The sequence below is a fragment of the Zootermopsis nevadensis genome, unplaced genomic scaffold, assembly GCF_977971745.1.
Source record: "Zootermopsis nevadensis isolate Lab colony 2312 unplaced genomic scaffold, Znev_1.0 Znev_ptg000025l, whole genome shotgun sequence".
Classification (NCBI taxonomy): Eukaryota; Metazoa; Arthropoda; class Insecta; order Blattodea; family Termopsidae; genus Zootermopsis; species Zootermopsis nevadensis.
The window spans coordinates 9,560,243-9,573,916 of NW_028259157.1; the positions used below are offsets into that span (position 1 = coordinate 9,560,243).

The 13,674-nt window shown below is 36.4% G+C and overlaps 1 protein-coding gene across 4 annotated transcripts in view; it reads left to right on the plus strand.

The window, feature by feature from the left end:
* Nucleotides 1-13,674, plus strand: part of LOC110832576 (cell adhesion molecule Dscam2-like) — a 188,642-nt gene that overhangs the window by 123,280 nt on the left and 51,688 nt on the right. For all 4 annotated transcript variants that reach the window (XM_022069706.2, XM_022069705.2, XM_022069707.2 and 1 more), the window contains exon 3: nt 12,273-12,437. In XM_022069706.2, the coding sequence (XP_021925398.1) occupies nt 12,273-12,437 (165 nt within the window). The remainder of the gene's footprint in view (nt 1-12,272; nt 12,438-13,674) is intronic.

The following is a 13,674-nucleotide window of genomic DNA, read 5'->3' on the forward strand; positions in this document are numbered from 1 at the left end:
TTACCGCTGTGATAACCCAAAATATGACTGAGAAATAGACCGTTCCAGGTCTGCAGCTTCAAAATATAAGCTAGCGGCAAATTAATTTTAAGAATATTATTATTTTATGTTCCCTTCTAACCGTTTTGAAATTTGCCAATCGCTTCATAACTTAGAAGATGTTTTCTGTAACGATGTTCAGAGTGTAGTAACCATGTCGGAATCTTCATGTAATACTGAAAGTTTGCATCTGTTGGAGACTTCAGAGTTACTTACGAACTTTAATTTCATGAGCTTCCAAAAAAGAATGGTTTTGTGTAGCCGTCAGAAGTCAGCAGATTACACAAAGGCGAGCCACGTCGTAAGTGGAACAACACTGACAAACAAACGAAATAAACAAGTCGGCTGTAGTCGTAAAGAGGCGAGAAGAGACGTGAGTGGAAATGTGTATTCCTGGTTGGAGTGCACGTGTCATTTGACATCTCGCGTTCGTCGCTGGTTCAGATAATCGTTTATTGCACATGCAAATCTGTCTTTGTTGTTGTTAGTAGGAAGTTGATCTATACCAGTGGTATTCAACCTGGGGTACATCTTAGGGGTTACGTGAAATTTAAAAAATATATATATATATATTATTTTATGATAAACACTGAATAATCAGTATATATTAAATCTTGTCCGTCTAATCACAATAATTCTTATTAAATATTAAAATATTACAATAATTAACATTTGAAATATTTAAAATAATAAATGATGTTAATTATTGTAATATTTTAATATTTAATAAGAATTATTGTGATTAGACGGACAAGATTTAATATATACTTATTATATCACAATATGACGTAACTTTACCATCTTACTGAATAATCAGTAATGTAATTTATTTAATTTATTTTAGATGTAGATTATATACTATGTATAACTTGAATTATACACCAACAACTTTGGGGGTACATAGTTGAAGAGAAATTATATCTGGGGGTACGCGAACAAAAAAGATTGACTATCATTGATCTATACAATACACACACTGCACTCTGAAGCCATGCGTTTTGTTGTTAACACAGTTAATCAACATCTGATGTATTAGACTACATATATACGTCAAATATTTTTTCGTATGAAATATTGTTATTTAGTCCAAAGACAGTAAATTACTAGGCCCTTGATATACATTGTTAATTGGCTCCTTGGAAGTGACGTATAAGTAAATATTTAATCCCATTAGCTTCTCTTTAGGGCGTGTATTTCAGTATGTTAATGGACGTAATCACATGAAGACGAACTAATAGCAGAATGTAATGCTGTATTGAATTTCCAAAGAATCCCAGATGACTTGTAAAGTGTGTGCAGTGAGTAGAATCTGCATTGCTAATGAATTAGCTGTAAGCGTCACATCAAAGAGTCCGAGAAACTGATGTAGCTAATTTCGTGCTAAAATGTGTAACATAAAACAAAATATCCTCACAACAAATTGCTGCACTTGTAATGAGCGATTTCGAAAGAATGGCCCTCATCTCCGGGAAAATTGTTTCAAGACCTGTAATGGAGTGTCTGCTTGGAAAAGTGTTATGTTCTGTCCGTTCCACAATCAATTTCGCAATGCAGGTCTTCATGTCGCAGAAATGTACTGTACATTGACCGAAATGTTTGACATAAAGGAACCCAGAAGTTAACAAAGTCTTCTCAGGCTATCAGCCATGTTAGATGGTTTTCATCGCCGACGTTTCGAGGACCATCTCTGTCCTCGAAACGTCGGCGATTAATCAACATCTAACACGGCTGATAGCCCGAGAAGACTTTATTATTGAAAGGTCTAGGCATCACGGAGTTTTCCTCCGGGGGCTTCCCCGGTTTCTCCGTGGCATCCCAACAATTACTCCACTCACACACAGAAGAAGGCAATGGCAAACCACTTCTGCATCATCTCTGCCAAGAATGTATATATGTATGAGCAGGTCCCTGACAACCTGAAGAGGTTGGAAGGATCCTGTTCATATTGACCTGTCGTCAGACAGAACACTACAAATAATAAAATCGTTTAAGAATGCGATGTTTCAATAATATTGTATATTTATATTCTTGTAAGACCGTTTCTGTTATAATGGACTAAATTAAAGAAATTTAAGACAATTTTATTAGTGATAATGTGAAACACACAGCGAAACAGATTTATTCAAACTACAAGAACGTTGAGTGTAATATTTTACAAACAGAGATAATCGAATAAAAGATTGATCTTCTCTTGAAATTGCTGTAAAATTGTTTTAAAAGTTGTTACATTAACGAGTCTATTTACCAGTCTACACGACGTTATAACCCATAAGAACAACATCGTTATACTTAACGAAATTTAGTTGTTCGAAAATTCTTTAAATCACTTTGAATCATCCTGTAGTGCAGTGCCGTTAGAGGAAGGGACGATACGTTCTGCAATATTGTAATGGAGGGAGTGCTTATGTAACAGGATACTCACAGTTTCTGCAGACAGCTAGTCTGAAGGAAGGTAGCGAGCCTTTCCATACCCTCTCGAGACGGGGGTCGACCTGGGATCGGGACCATATAGAGCAAACTGTGGAATTTGGATATGGGATTTCACACGAGAGAGTAGGACCGAAAGCCCTACATAGCCAGTCACCGAATGTGGGCAGGGCTCTGTCTTTCCGAACACATTAACTATATATATTTATTTTCACAGTCTATACACAAACGTTGTAATTAAATGATGTTGTTAAAATTATATAATATTAAAACATTATGTAGTATAAAATATTATATTTTGGCGCTTTTTATCGTAAATACGATTTTACATTATTTAGCCCTTTTTCACGACATGTTTTGATGGATAAGACCTCATCTTCAGGTTTATATCAATTTTTATAATATTTTAAAAGTATTAGATATTTTTATGCAATGTATTATATTGATCTGTGGTTTGTTTGTAGATTTTCCATTTTCATGATGAGTTGTTTGTTTGTAGTCAGACGTTTATTTTCTGTGTGTGTATAGACTGTGAAAATAAATATATATTTAATCAACACAAACATGACGCATTTAAGCTACACATTAACTATAGTACATTCTCTCATTAAACGTTTACACGATTAACGTAATTTTCTGCATGAACAATTTTAGGGTGTGTATTGAACATCTTTCGAAATTTGTATGTTATGAGGTCTCTTGTGCTGGTTTGGTTCCCAGCACTTGGTATGGAAACAAATATCATTGCTGTTCATTGACCAAGAGTCAATTTCTGATTTAATTGTGTACAGTCTTTGTAAAAAAAAAACGTAATGAAACATTGTCACATTTAGAAATAAAGGTATAGAATAAGACATGGGATTAAGAAAAGCAAATTCTGGAACGAACGAAGAAGGGCCACATAATTCATGTTTTTAAACGAGAGTGTTTTGCGGGACTGTATAACATGAAAAATTCTAAGGCGTTGAACATTCAACTTGTATATCGAATTTGTTATAATACTATGCAGGCACATGCTGTTAGAAATGGCTATTTACGAGAATCGAACAAAGTTACTCGTCTTTTGTTGAGACTGCTTTTGTCTCAATTCGAATGTGGTGTTCTGTATTTATATGACGACTTTTCGTCATATAACATTGGCTGTGAAATTTGTTATGATCTGAGATACAGTAGCATCTGATAATTTTTATGTAAGTATTTTAATGTACTAGGACGGTTTGTGCCCGTTGTATATTTTATTAACTAGTTTATTTGTTATTCCCTTGAAGGGTGTACTTCTGAGAAGTTTGTTAGGAAACCCGTAATATGCAGAGACATGGCGGAACGCGTTAGTATTCAAGCTAAGGTGATGAAGGTGTGAGTGGTAATTAGCTGATGCTCGAATAAAACAGAAATGACAAGGAAACGAGGCTTTACAGATAAACAGGAGAGGAAATTTATCGCGTTATACCGTATGGATCAGCGACAAATTACTTCTGCGATGAAATGCCATGAAATGAATTGCTGACTTGAGCGTAAACAACGAAGTGTATTTCCATTATACGGACACTGTGCTTCGGGTCCTTGTAAATTCAGTTCACTCTTCGTAGGTTATGTAAGTTATTCATTTAAACGAGTGTGAAGTGATTTTATCACGGAGAAATGCGTATAAAAAATTGGTTGTAATCTCTGAAGAGAAGTGACAATCAGACGGACCTAGGCATAAATACAGCGGATCTTAGACAAACGCGTTTGGAGGGTATTGATTGGATTTATTCTGCTGTACGTAATTAGTTAGTTAGCACGTAAAAATGGTGCTCTGAAGAGTTGCGGCTATTAAAACATGTTTTTGTTACAGACGGCTAAAACTAGCTGTTGTTGATATCTACCTGATACTAGAACAATAATATTTCAGCCCATTTACCTCTCTTATGTCTGTTTCTAGACAAATAGGTTATTTTATGTGGACTGACACAGACTTGGGACTAAACTTTTATCAAGAGACTACTCGAATGCGAAACTTCGCTCCGTCAAACTAACATTTTTGCTACATATATTTATTTTTCCAGTCTATACACAAAACTTGTTTTAAAATAATGTTGTTTAAATTTTTTTATAACATTTACAATATAAATTGCATTATGTTATATTTTATGGCGCTTTTCTGTGTCGTATAATATTACATCTATCACAGCGCTTTTGATTTTGACGACATGTTTCGATGTTTACATCATCATCAGGCTTATCAATTCATACATTTTTAAAAACTATTGTACATTTTTGTGCATTGAGTTTATTGATTTTTAATTTTCAGTCTTCATCTTGATTTGGAGTATGCATTTTGATGTTCATTATCTGTGAAATTAATTTTTTCAAGTCGTGATTATGGATTTTGACATAGGAAATATAATAACAATTCAAAGAGTGTAAGGATGTAAAAGAGAATATATATTGTGTATAGACTGGAAAAATAAATATATGTATTGATATAACACAAACATGACGCAATTAAGATATAAAAAAAACATTTTTGCACTGGTATCCATTAACGAAATTCAAAATATTTTAAAATTAATTTTGGTTTCTGGAGTGTTCTGACACATTTCCCTTCAGCCGTGAACGTTATGCAGAGTTAGTATTCCTGTTTGATACAAAGCTAATATTCCCTTCATTTTCGCGTTTCAGTTACTAGTCCTCGGAAAAATTAAGTGAGCAACTTATATCTTTTTTGTAATTTTTAAACCAAACAGAGCACGTGCTTTTTATTCTAGAGGTCTGAGGTTTGATTTCCCGTAATATTTAATACTTTTCTTTGTGATTTTACTCAGTTCATTCAGATGAATTCTGGGATAATATCCGAAAACAGGGCAATGTAGTTTAAATCCGCACCCTTTCCAACTCTTATTTATAATTCTCAAACAGTAACTTGTGCAGTTGAGAAAGTGTCCTTAAATAATTTAAGAAAGGGCTTATTAATATCATTGCATATTGTAATGTTTATCTTTTACCGCAAACTTCAATATTTCTTAAATTCACCACACTTATTTTTAAATCAAATATCTTCACATTTAAGTACCTCCATTTAAAATAATTTTTGTCGTTAAATTAGATTCTGCATGTAAGGTAACAATTTACAAATGTTTGTTACTCTCTTCTCTCGACTTTTTAAAATCACTTTTCTCTTACAGTAAAACTTAAAAAATTAGTTTTATTTCAATTAAGGTTTCTATGTTATTTGTATAGTTATAACAGTTTCTCCTACACTTTGAAGATGATCGTATTAATAAAAGTTTTCACAGTTTCACAGAGAGAGAGAATGCCAGAATTTACGGCCTGCTTCTCTCCATAATATGACGTTTAGGGACTCTATCTAGCCGTATAATGTGCCTCAGAAATGTTTGAAAAAAACAGTTACAACTTTTCCCTTAATGGGAAGTAAAATGATCTCAGGTTTGCACTTTTATGGCCCCGTTTAGAAGAGAAATGCAGGGACGAGTTAAGTGATAATTTTTCCTGTAATAAAAAAATTGCACTTTGCAAATGTGATGCAATATACATAAATACAAATACCAGAGTCCACTGGGTATTAACAAAAGTACAAATTCATAAATTCTTTAAAAACCGATATAGGCTTCAACGTTTTTAGAACAGTGAAGCATAATTTGTATAAAACATTGATGACGGAGGCAGTATGACCTCTGAAACGTTGGAAAACATCGACCAGACTACACAGCGCAACAACCCAGAAGACAGAAATCTTTATACTCATCGCCCTGATGACGGAGGCAGTATGACCTCTGAAACGTCGATAAACATCGACCAGACTACACAGCGCAACAACCCAGAAGACAGAAATCTTCATCGCCCTGATGACGGAGGCAGTATGACCTCTGAAACGTTGGTTAACATCGACCAGACTACACAGCGCAACAACCCAGACAGAAATCTTCATACTCATCGCCCTGATGACGGAGGCAGTATGACCTCTGAAACGTTGGTTAACATCGACCAGACTACACAGTGCAACAACCCAGAAGACAGAAATCTTCATACTCACCGCTATGAAAACCTCAAATCTTACATAATGACGTATTGTTAAGACAGTTATCAAAACCTAAAAGCTGTAAGACTCTTAAAGGAATGGAATTCATTATCTGATTCAGTGGTGGGCTTTGGTGTTAACTGGTTCCGAAAACTAAAGATCTTTTACCACAGAAAATTACTATCACTCGTGGGATGTCGGATCGTATAGGCTGTTGCCAGAGATTTTGCTAAGTAAATGGTCTGGCAAATATCTTCCTCATCCCTGGTACCGTGAAGTTCCAGGAATTCAACGCATTGTATTTTGTTTGCCTATGTAATGGTTTTCGTATAGTGTAATATTCTGCACATCCACAATGCAGACGGTGTATTCCTGTCACCAAGAAGTAGTGCTGTAATTAGTTAATGGATGTTTACAGGGCGCCTGGAGGTCTTCGCTGGTTTCAGTTACGTGCGAAAGTGATACATTTTGTTAACTCGCTTCTCTACGTCAAACTATATTTCCACAAATCCAACAACGAAATTCTTCTTTCTAGCGAGCTTAATATACTCGTGTTGTGTTGAATACAATTAAAATTTCTTAAGGGCGTTCATTGCCTTTCATGTTGCAAGGATACAATTTTATTTTTGAAAGCCAGGAGGGAACATACTACTTGTAAGACCTAGAATTACGTGGGATAATAATATTAAAATGTATCTCGTTAGTAAATTAGGAATAGGGAGTCTGGAATCATCATCTGGTGTGGCAGATGTAAGAGAATGAAGAGTTACATTTAGTTTTTACATTTCTCTAATCCTCTACCTTAACACAAAAATATTCTGATTAATCGGAATACACGTCTTACCTTTAACACGGAATTTTTATTTATGTGGACGTGTTATTTATAACACAGTTGAACCGAGATGGCATATTTCATAAATTAATTTCAAAGTCGATAATATGCAGTGGACGAACAGATAGATAGATGTATTAGTTGTGACGATGACATCTTTAAGTTGCAGTGTAATTAGAAAATTTGTTACCTCTTGTGATGAATTAGCTTCCTCGTACCAGAAGACTTAATTTGTTTTACGTTAAATGATAAATACCAGCCACTTTTCAACAGCCCTCGAATTATTTCACAACCTTTGTAGTCTACACAAATAATCGTTGCCACTTCCATAGGGTTTAGAACTGTGTACCTCTCCAGAGAGCCCTTGGGCGTATACATTTCGAAGGTACTCAGCAGCTAAAGTAGCCTCACTGTCAACTTTTTTATAATATAATGTGTTTATGAGAGTGTGTATGGCCGTTTCTTTCTCAGCGTCAAACCAGCTTCAGGCATATTGTCCTTTATTCGTATTTATAGACTATCGAACATGCAGTTTTGAAGTAACTTTTCATGCTTCTGTTCCGTAATTTAACGGTGATTATGACAGGTCACAGCGTTTGTTAAAATTCGTGAAAGTAGATTGTTGGTTACTAAATGAAGCTGCAAAGGTTCTGTGTAACTTTAGAGCTGATAGTATTATAATAATGCATAGCGAATTGGAATTGACGTGAAGAAAATTTCCTCATTGAAAGTGTCTAAGAGCTTCTAGTGTACTGCGCCGCAAAGACTACAAACCCTCGTGTGTGCAAGTCAGAAACACGTCGTGGTAATTTGAAGAGGTGGAGGCCCACAGCGCATTCCTTATTCAAAGAACGATATGTTTCAACCAGAGTAAGGCCCTGATGATGGAGGCAGCAAGGAGCTGTGAAACGTTCGTAAACTTCTAGCAGAATACATGGCGCTACAACTCAGACTCACCCCCTTGAGAACTTCAAACTCTTCCTACTTTAATAGTGTATGGGGTGACCAGAGAAATGTACGAGGTGCGATCGGAAAGTTTCAAGACTGGACGACCATCTTCGAGCACAACACACGAAAATGTTACGAAGATTCGGCAGGCCATTCACGAAGATCGACGTCGTACCATCAACGACTTGTGCGACATTGTTGGGATAGGCTATGGGACCTGTCAGCTGATTCTAAAGGACGGAAGCGGCTGTCAAAGTGGCGCAACCAGAACTGGCTGCTGCATCATGACAACGCGCCAGCGCACACCGCCCTCAAAGTTCGCCAGTTTTTGGCCTCAAACACCATGGCCGTCATCCCGCACCCTCCTTTTTCGCCGTGTGACTTCTTCCTCTTCCCAAAGATGAAAATTCAACTAAAGGGAAGGAGATTTGAGACGATAGAAGAGATTCAGGCAGAATCGCAGATGGTGCTTGACAGGCTGACAAAGAAAGATATCCAGGGATGCTTCCAGGCTTGGCAGCGGCGCTGGGATCGTTGTGTTCACTCCCAGGGGAACTACTTCGAGGGTGATGGATGAATTTAATACCTGAGATAAGTGTACGGGTTTTTATACGCGCAGTCTTGAAACTTTCCGATCGCACCTCGTACATGTTTCCTTCATTCTCTCTTGTTCTTTATTTGTATCTTTCCCTTTTCACTTTTTGTCCTCTTTCATCTCTTTCCTGTCTCGCGTTCTTTATCCTTATTTATACCCCTCCGTCCTGCTTATGCCCGTTCTTTCGACGCCAATCTCCCACGTCAGCCCGCCTATAAATCTCTGTCAGCTCATCCTATCGACGTTCGTCGCCCAACCGATTTGACTGCCTCGTTCTCAGGTGGTGGAGTTTACGTGATATAAAATCAGAGTTTTTTACGACGACAAAATGCAATGAAGTATTTTCGGGCGATTAACTTCGTCGATACAGATCGAAAATACTATGTTCTCCAATACGTCATCGATTTATATCGAGATATTATGCCACACTAGGGTATGCAATGCGCTGAATAATTCTGCTCGTTATGTTCGGGTGTCATGATGCACCGCGAGCCGATTGAAATAGGCGTAACTAAAGCATCATTACGCTAGAAAGCGTTTTAGATGAATGCGTAAGTCCACTGGGAAAGCCGAGGAAGATGATGGAAAACAAGTCTTTGTATCTATTCAAGGGGTTGGTGTAAGGCTGGAACATGGGGGAGTAATAAAGCTTGCCCGCCGTAGAGAATAGTTAACATGCAAACCCTCCCCTTTCTAATAAAATTCGTCTCTTCCTCACAAGTGGAGTATTAAAATGTGTCCCTTTGGTTTATACGTTTGCAATAGTTGACGCATGTTTGAAATAAAATACGACATTGATTAACTGCGTTGGTGTTTTGACTTTCAAAAGTAGGAATGGCCTGTATTTTTAATGGAAGATAATATTTTAAATATTTAGTTAATTTTCATATTTTTGGTATTTTGTAACTTTCTAGATATCTTTCAGGAGAACATATTGCAGTTAAAATAAACCAAATAAAAAAATTATTTTGTTCCTTGTGTGTATGCAAGCATTCTTATTTTTTATCAATTTAGGTAGTTCTATATATGAATTTGCTGTTAGAGGAGTATGCTTATTAACGTTGATTCTAACAGAATTTACCCTTTGAATTACCCAATATGATTCTCTTTATTCCAGTTCATCACGTCTTGCTATAAACTAATCCTTTTTATTTGTCCAAAATTCTTCAAAATCATCTTGTTATTTTAAGACTACATTTTTCAAGTGGAAGTTATGAATCATTTTTCTTACAAAATGTCTAAAAGCACATTCTAGTTTTTAAGTTTACCTTTACAGTTTTATGTTTAATTAATAATCTTCTAATTATTTTCATTAATATGTTAACATATATGTAATTAATCTTTTTTATAAGCAGTTTCTGTTAAAATAAAATTACGTTCCCTGTTATGTCTAGCTTTCTTACAAGGTTTTAGTATTTCTTAATATATTTACCACTGTCCTCACATTTGTTCTTCTCTGTTTTTTCGAATGACTTATATGATCTTCAAATGGAAATATTTTCTCCCATTTCTCATTTTCCTCTTCGTGATGTAATTGTTCTGTTTTCTTTTCGTGTTATTTGTTCTTTCTTGATGGCAGTGTGTGCCTGAAGGCTCTTGAAACCAAACTAGAAGAAGTGAGTGTGGAATTGTAGAAGCAGAAAGGCACTTTGTAATGGCTATACATTCCCCAACACCATATTTGGCCTGCATCGTGTCTGTGAAATATATCATTTTAAGTTTTTAATTTAATAATCCTGGGGTCTCGGGTTCGATTCCCGGCGGTGCCCGAATTTATAACTTGTGTTGGGCAAGGCCGTGGTCTAAGCAACACGGAGTTTTCCTCCGGGGGCTTCCCCGGTTTCTCCGTGGCATCCCAACAATTACTCCATTCACACACAGAAGACGGCAATGGCAAACCACTTCTGGATCATCTGCCAAGAACGTATATGAACAGGTCCCAGTCCGAGAAAAGGATGGAAGGATCCTGTTCATATGGACCTGTCGTCAGACAGAACACTACAAATAATAAATAAATTTAATAACTTGTAATTCGACTATTATTAGGACTCTTAACTGCGTGGATAGTTGATTATACAGCTTCATGAGCGGATTGTCCGTTTCGACACCCATGCCTGAGGCTTGTTAGGGCCTGTGTGGTCACACGGTGACCGGTTGTGATGTCACGTACTAATAGCCTACAGTTTATGGAGTAAATAGATCGATATCCCATGAGAAAGACAGACAGATCATCAGGGCACTAGAACCGTAGGCCTACTCAGTTGACATTTGCCTATTGACATTTTAACTATCTCAACACCGCCTGTGATAAACTGTTTGAGGAATACTAATCCATGTTGACAAGTGAACGGAGTTTTAGAAATTATATTCCTTCCACTTTTATGTCCATAATAATTACTCATAAAAAGCACAATACTTGTAGCACTAAATGTCCACACGCCTATAATAAACTTGTTACGATTTATCCAATATTAATTTAAGTATATTTAAAACGTTTCTGAAACTTTAGTAGAGTTGTCGGTGACTTTTAATTTGTACACATAATTCTTACCTTTCTTGTTTTTGTTCGAACACACAGAATTTAATTGAAAGCAGTTCACTGTGACAGCGTTGTCACATACACATATATTTAAAAAAGACATGCATGCAGGCACAGAGAAGTAATTCAAATAAAATTATTAAACTGTTTAATCAAATAATTATTTATAATAAATCCTCAATTCGCAGCATACAGATAACGAAGTTATTAACAGCAACACGTTTTGGTGTTAAAATCTATTATAGACAACTTCATAATCAGATAAAGCAAACATTGATTCAGACAGGCACAGAGACATATTATTAAAATAATTTAATATAATTACGAATAGCGTTTGTAAAATGAACACATTTATAGTAATGAACGAAGTTCATTATTTTAAATAATTACTTTGAAGTTACCTCTAATACACAATGTATCGATAAGCATATATATTACATCCTATGATAACTCTTAAGCAATAAACCTGGAAGGTTGAGCTTGGATATGATCCAGATTATTTTCCATCGACCTCTCATTATCACAACCTACTGCCCTAGGGTCCGTCTTAACGTTATCTTTGAGTCTTCTCCATCTTCCTAGAGGTCATTTCCAAGAAATTTTCTCGCCAAAATTCTGCATCTGAGATTTAAGATTTTCAAAGCGGTTAAGACAATCTTCTGGGTTGTGACGTCATGTATACTCGTAGGTAGATACAAGTGGTTTGGAGACACACAGCGTCACAACCCACAAGACTACAATCGATAATTCTGTGTTTCGTGTCTTAACTCACTTCATCAGGACAGACTGTGTAACCATTATTTGTGAAAGTAATGTGATGTGAGAAGTCCTTCTGGTCCACTAACGTGAACTTACCATTTTTACTTTTCAGTCGTTCTTCAGTACTACGAGATACAAGTGTACTACAATAAAAACGTCATCCGTGGTAACACCGCCTTGCTGAAGTGCACAATCCCGAGTTTCGTCCGAGAATACATCACTGTCACATCTTGGATCCAAGACTCCAAGTTCAACATTTTCCCAACTCCAAAAGGCGGTAAGTTGTCATTACGCCACTCCACTCTTCGCCAGTATGACCTCTTCAATCATTTCACTTCTCCGCCCTTAACTTGTCAGGAAGATCCTCTAGAATGCGCCACAGGCGATATTCATCATACGGCGACTTCCGGTCTTCTTTGAGATTGTTAGGTCCTCAGCTGGAGAAATAATATCCTCTTCCTTTTGTGACAAGCCGGTATTGGATATATGTTGTGTTGCATTAGTCATTATCGATCAAAATATATAAAAACAGACACAAAAGTTTATACTTGCTGTGTAACAAAATCGAGCTTGTTCCGTAAAAACAGTCAACCGAGAGACCAAGTATTTCTTGTTAAGCCAATTTAGGTTTCAGAGAGAAATTTTTCAAATGCAGTTTGTTGTACCAAAACACAAAAGGATTTTCTTTTCTTTTGAAAAGGCTAACGAATATGATACACGAAACCAATTACTTTTCAAGCCTTTTGTACGGTTCTGAACCTCGTTATTTTGCGTATTGTTTATTCGATCAGTTTTACGAAGCTGTGACGACTGATGACATTGCGCGTTATTGAGATGTTAAAAATACTACGCCTACCATAAACAGAGAAAAGTGGTCCATGATAAAACAATTGTCGATGGTGTTCTGGGTTCTAAGGCTGTGTGGACGTGTAGGTAGATCCAAGTTTTTTTAAGTAACCTGAATGATTTGACGTTCTCACGGCTGGGAGAATGAAGATAACTGTCTTCTGGGTTGTAGTGTCGTGGAATCTGGTAGAAATTACCACTGCGCTAAAACCCAGAAGTCAGCCATCTTCATGCTCCCAGCCGTGAGAACGTCAAATCCCACGATATAAGCATTGTCTCACCTGAGGACAGCCAATTTTACCAAGGTTTATACTGTACTAATTATTCAAAATAAATTTTGTGACCGTCTCAGCTTTTGTTACTGTTAAATTGTACACATAAACAGGATACTACATTGCAAGATTAGGATGGACAGATTCCTTTTTGTCAAAGAAGAGAAAAGATGTTGATCACAAATAAATTTGAAAATAATAATAAATTGTCTACTGTTGTCTTCTCAAAATATAATAAGAACATTGCTGTGTTCTGGGTGGTTGGGCCGCGTACTCTGGTAGTTTACCGACGTATCATAGATGCCTACTGCCTCAATTATCAGGGCGCAAGAACACACGGTCTAGTGAAACTGAAGTCTTAGAAGACATTAAAATTAATATAGAAAGTTCCTCTCA